Here is a 6,438-nt window from a genome sequence, read left to right as displayed (position 1 = left end):
TCTGCCTGGGTGGAAAGTAAACATCTTATTATCATGGACTTAAAAATAACGTGAGTAATATTGTTGAAAAAAAAAAGGTATTCTGCCTGGGTGGAAAGTAAACATCTTATTATCATGGACTTAAAAATAACGTGAGTAATATTGTTGAAAAAAAAAAGGTATTCTGCCTGGGTGGAAAGTAAACATCTTATTATCATGGACTTAAAAATAACGTGAGTAATATTGTTGAAAAAAAAGATATTCTGCCTGGGGAGAAAGTAAACATCTTATTATCATGGACTTAAAAATAACGTGAGTAATATTGTTGAGAAAAAAAAGGTATTCTGCCTGGGGGGAAAGTAAACATCTTATTATCATGGACTTTTCCATACTGTTGTCAAGCTTATGCGGAAAAATTAAGCTATAAGTGATACATAATTCAAGTTGCAACTACCTTTATCTTTTGTCCTTGGTGTTCGCAAACCTAAAGTTTGTCAAACTGAAATGAGCGAGTGATTCATCGAATTACAAAAAATTCGAAGTGAATAAACTTTAAAACCGATACATTATTTGTTTTTACAGAACAGACAAAATACTGTTATGCAGCTGAAGTTCTGTAGTTACTTCGCAATAATATGTTTATAAGGTTAAATACTAATTCTAAATTATCTTTGCCAGAGAATATTTAACATAATTTTGATTGAAAATTATGCTTTACTTAGGTCCAGTGGTTATTCGAACCCAGACTGAAATAGAGATCTTTCAGTAAGGACATATTTTCATTTAATTGTCAATTTATAGCAGCATATCGAGACCATGTGAGCACTGTTATATTATAGCTAGTTTTTATTATAGTTTGTGCAACAAAAATGTTATTGGAATACTGTTATGAATATCCTGATCGACAGATGGCACTACATGTCCATAGCTAACTGCTGCATATTAGAGGAGTATTAATAACGGTGCTTTCCATGTTCAATCAAAACATTTTAAACTACTGAAAGAAATTACGAAATTGTGTTCACTATTTTGTTTACTATAGAAAACACGACTTGTTTTTTGTTGTTTTTTTAAATTAACATTTGGTGCCACTATTTAATCTTTGTGGTTGATTAATTCAAGGATTAAACTTGTAGTTTTAATATAACAAGTCCATCTTCAATCATTACCTACATTTTTAACATCAAAATAAAAATTCAGCATATTTACAGATGTTATGTTATTCGTTGTTCTGTATAAAAAGAAAAATGAAGGGGATCAGAAATATCATTGGTTGTTAGTCTTGTATCAATCAAGGGGAGCTGTTTTCGTACCACCAGGATTTGTAATCTCTAACCACCATCCATTTTTGCGACACCATATGCACTAAGCCTTATTTTGTCTCTTTTTTTTCTTTTGTCAAATAATGTTTATTACGATTGTCAAAATCACATTGCGAGCCTCAATAAACTGAACAATGACTAAGATTGTAACGTAGATAAAACGACTTTAATTAGTATATACAGACTAATATAGTAATACATAATTCAAGCCTACTTTCCACGAATGAAATGTCCGACTGTTACTCGTAGAATATCCACAGTAAGAAAACTAATATTCATGTCAACTCAACATACGTGTAGATTAATAGATGTATATAAACACACATCGGTGTCTATTTATGGTAACAAACCAAAGAGTAATATTTTATTTCGTTTCCAGTTTCTTCATGAATAAACAAGACTGGCGTGATTAAAGGTACGCAGTGCGTGCCCAGATTTAGCTTGAAGAGCTCTGTGTTACTGATTAGGTTTAAAAGTTTATGTTGTAGTGAGGTACTGATTAGGCTTAACACGTTCAGAACCGTGATGGACCGTGGGTAAACCGCACCTGTGGCTTGTCAGCGTGACGCAGCTTAACATTTTACCGTAAGCCCATAAAACACTAAGCTTCCGAGTTCTCAAAACCCATTAAGTTCCAGTCGGTTGTGATAAGCCAGGACAAACAAGTTGAAACACTTCAAAAATGCTTTTTTTTTTCTTCTAACGGGTCCGATAACTAGTTTTTGAAAGTTTAATAAGTACGTTCTAAATGTATGAACGTAATTTCTTCTCTTTTTTTTGCCTTCTACATCCACCAGTATATTTTGAAGAACTGTAACATAAGGTCTTTCTATCTGTATATTTATGTATTCATATTCTCAAGGTAAAGGTATAAAATACCCAGCGAAAGTCTAACTACATACAAATATACTTGACTATACACGCATATATATATATATATATACACACAAACATACACACATATATATATATACACAAACAAAATAACTTTTTCGTTCACTTTCGTTGAGACTAGCTTACTACCGGAGCGTACATACAGGAGAAACATGAATGGCTTAAATTAAGCTGCAAAGCTGCTAGAAAGCAGGGTTCTGGCAGAGTGTATAAAAACATTTATTTCACAGTAATATTTTGTATATTGATATCGGGTTTATTTCGCGTTTACTTTACGTAAAGTACGTCACATATTCTTTAAGTCCAAACTACAACAACAAACAACCTTACCGAACAAATCACTCGGCGAATACTGGAAGGATGACATGAATGTCCGCGGAAAATGAAACCGATCTCCGGCCTCTCCAAGAATGCATCCTTCGGAAGAAGAAGAAGTGGGCCAACTTACAACTGCTGGGATAGATTTTACGCCGGTGCCGATATCTTCCTTGCGGAATACGTCCGTCCTCGTATTTTTTACGAGGAAAGAGCGGGGCATTTTAGTTGTATTAACTATTATATATGTTTAAACTCTATAGTCATATTTCTTGTCGTTTTATCATTATGTTGATACCAGGTCGGATCTTAGAGGTTTAGCTTGCCTGATACGTTAAACTGAGTAATTGGGTGAAAGAAACATTTCGGAATAGTTCGGGGTGTCTTCACCCTTCGAAGTCATAAGGTTGAATGATGCCAGCAAAAAAACGCCACGAATCTTTAAACCCCTGCCTGCCCCGTTATTTTCTCCCTCGAGCTACCACACTTGGCCTCGGTTTCGTCAGTCGGTGACGCGAGGTTGCAAGACTTGACGTGTGATTAGCGAAGTCTCCCTGCAACTGACACCACTCACTGTATTCTTAGTGGACACCTGGGTTAGTTGCCATGACAACATCGATAACTGGGATGGATGAATGTTTTCTATAGTGTTCAAATACGTTTTGAGAAACAATGACATAATCATTAACTTTATACTCCATTCAATATTTGATTCAATGTTGGAGTTAACTAAAACTAGTCGACGCTATATATCTCTCTCTCTGTTAAACAGTGGCTTTTTTTTTTCAGCAACATACGCATTTCTACAATACGCGAAGTCTATTGTTGTAAAAAGATATCCACAATCACCTTTTGTTAACAGTCTGATGCATTTGAAACACGAAATAGAACCAATCATATAATATTGTGTTGACACGAGTTGGACATAATTAAGCTCGTTAATACGCGATGACACGAAAGCATCAGATATAAAAACAGCCTGAAAATCGGCCAATAAATACAACAGGCTGCGAGTGTCAAGTATTTTACTCAAACATCCACCAGTTCAAGTCCGTAATATGATGTATTTAAAATATAGAATGCCCTCCCCCGTGGCACAGCGGTATGTCTGCGGACTTATAACGTTAGAATCCGGGTTTCGATACCCGTGGTGGGCAGAGCACAGATAGCCCATCGTGTAGCTTTGTGCTTAACTACAAAACAAACAAACAATATTATAGAACCATGTGATCATGTGAATAACTGAAAGCATGGAATCTTGAACCATGTGCTCATGTGAATAACTGAAAGCATGGAATCTTTGATATTTGACACGTTATAATATTGATTATCAGTCGATACTAAACAGAAATATTAGTTAGTGAGTTAATTTTTATTACTGGTATACGGATTTAGTGTGTTTTCATGAGAAGTGAATAACAACCGTTGCTTAACAAGAGTAACAGAGACTTAACCTTGTGTAATATACTACATGGCCTACAAACGGGAGTATCGTTCTGAAATGTCTTTCAGAACTCTTTTATGTAGAAAAATGTAGAACAATGAGTGGTTAAGCTGCATGTTTAAAACATTACATTCGAATAAACATGACTGAAGATTGTTCTTCTGTTTATGTACTTCTTGTTTATATGTTATCTGAGACTCATGACTGAAGACAGTTTGTCTGTTTATTTATTTCTTGTTTCCAAGTTTTTCTGTTTATATATTTCTTGTTTCTATGTTTTTGGGGACTCATAACTAAAGACAGTTTTTCTGTTTATGTACTTCTTGTTTCCATGTTGTTTTTCCATGTTTTTCTGTTTATATATTTCAACATAGAAACAAGAAGTACATTAACAGAAAAACTGTCTTTAGTTATGAGTCCCAAAAACATAGAATGAAGAAGTACATAAACAGAAAAACTGTCTTTAGTCATGAGTCCCAAAAAACAACATAGAAACAGGAAATAAATAAACAGACAAACTGTCTTTAGTCATGAGTCTCAAAAACAACATAGAAACAAGAAGTACATAAACAGAAAAACTGTCTTTAGTTATGAGTCCCAAAAAACATACAATAAAGAAGTACATAAACAGAAAAACTGTCTTTAGTCATGAGTCCCAAAAAACAACATAGAAACAAGTTTTTGAGACCCATGACTAAAGACAGTTTTTTCCGTTTATTTATTTTTTGTTTGTACTTTGTAATTTTAACGGGTTATTACTTTCCGAAAACGTCTGAATTAATGAAAACTAAATTTAAACCTTTTCCATCTCACCTATAACAAATGACTGTCATGACATTTCTTCGAGAGAGTATGTACTCAATGTTGAGAGAAACATATGTTGTAAAAGTAAGGAAAACAAAAATATGAGAGCTCAATTATATCTTCATTTGAAAGACGATCGGCGTAAATATTCTAGCAATAAATATTTGTATTTGTATATGAGTTAATTCAAGTATTCGTTTCTCAAATTGCAGTCAATGCTTATGAACATTAGCAACCTAGCGGAGAAACTTTCAAATATCGTATCCGATCTAACTTTTAGCCGCGGCTCATAGAATTTTATGTTGTTGTTTTTTTTCAACTACAAACTCTTAGCTCATAGCTCCATTTCTTGAGTGATTTGGGATCTAATTACAGCGGCGACTACTGAGGATTCTCTCTTGTTTTCCAACTACAAACGTTTAGCTCATAGCTCCATCTCTTGACCGATTTGAGATCTAATTACAGCCGCGGCTATTGAGGATTCCCTCTTGTTTTCCAAGTACAGACTTTTAGCTTGAGTTATATTTTACAGCTGCGGCTATTGAGGATTCCTTATTGTTTTTTTAGATAATTTTAGCGGGAACATTAAACAAATAAAAGACCCTAATTTTTTTCTCGTCCCTAGTGATTTTTCATAATCACTCTTTAAGTTATCTATCTACAATTTAAACGGCCAATAATGACATATTTTCTGAATACTAAATGATAATGATTCCACAGGCAATCTCTGTCAAAATACATACCAACACTACTGATTACTGCCCACACAAAAATACGCTAACACTCGTCCTTCATTTTCAGTTTTCAGGTAGGTTTGTTTCTGATATTTTATCGAAATCTCTAGAGTATTTATCTTACATCAGTTTTTGCCCCCACCTCAGCGACTTCCACTTGTTTCCCACGTGTGATATCGTAACTTCCAATTAAATATATAAGAATTAGATGTACTTCCGCAAAGTCCCCGAAAAAAAGTGTTTCGTTTCAAGTTTGTTTGTTTGAAGTTAAGCACAAAGCTATACAAGGGCTCTCTGTGCTCTGCCCACCACGGGTATCGGAATCAGGTTTCTAGCGTTGTAAGTCCGCAGACATACCGCTGTGCCAGTGGGGTGGGGGTGGGGGTACTGTTTCAAGAGTAAATAAATTATGAGTTACAGATATTTTCATTTCTTGCTTTTGAAGCTCATATGCCATGCTGTGTTGTAGCCTATAGAGTTTATAATACTTCTTGTGATTCATGGTATGCGTACGGTTTACTGACATCACGACGGTGCAAATTGCAACGTTAAGCGTCCATTATATGACGTCATTTTTAGTGTCTACTGACTGACTGACAGACAACACCCTACGATATAGTGATGCCAATTGTTATAATAGGTTATCCCTCCAGGCTACCTTCGGCCCTCTTTCGGGGAAATGACGTCTATATGGTATAAGATATTTTTTGCTATATATTTATTTATTAAGATTCCATCAACCACGTGGGTCTTTAATGAACTATGGGTGCACATGGAAGTTACGAGTAAGATTACCGCTTTATAAAATAGACATAAAATAACGATACATGGATGGAAGGTATTAGATTTTGCATTTTTATCGGTACGGTGTGTGTACTTATACAGGAACGCGTCTATCCCGAAGGTTGCCGGGCGCCTTTCACGTGACACGATAAAGATACGTTCT

At 34.9% G+C, this 6,438-nt stretch overlaps 1 protein-coding gene across 1 annotated transcript in view; it reads right to left on the bottom strand.

Annotated features, from left to right (window-relative positions):
• LOC106467591 (zinc finger protein 391-like) overlaps positions 1 to 2,956 on the bottom strand; it is a 14,442-nt gene extending 11,486 nt beyond the window's left edge. Inside the window, exon 1 of the mRNA XM_022395801.1 lies at positions 2,526 to 2,956. Within this exon, the coding sequence (XP_022251509.1) occupies positions 2,526 to 2,733 (208 nt within the window). The 5' untranslated portion in view covers positions 2,734 to 2,956. The remainder of the gene's footprint in view (positions 1 to 2,525) is intronic.
• Positions 2,957 to 6,438: the final 3,482 nt, after the last annotated feature.

Source organism: Limulus polyphemus, unplaced genomic scaffold (assembly GCF_000517525.1).
Source record: "Limulus polyphemus unplaced genomic scaffold, Limulus_polyphemus-2.1.2 Scaffold2674, whole genome shotgun sequence".
Classification (NCBI taxonomy): domain Eukaryota; kingdom Metazoa; phylum Arthropoda; class Merostomata; order Xiphosura; family Limulidae; genus Limulus; species Limulus polyphemus.
Note: the sequence above shows the minus strand (reverse complement) of the source record. Positions and strands in the feature narration are given on the sequence as shown.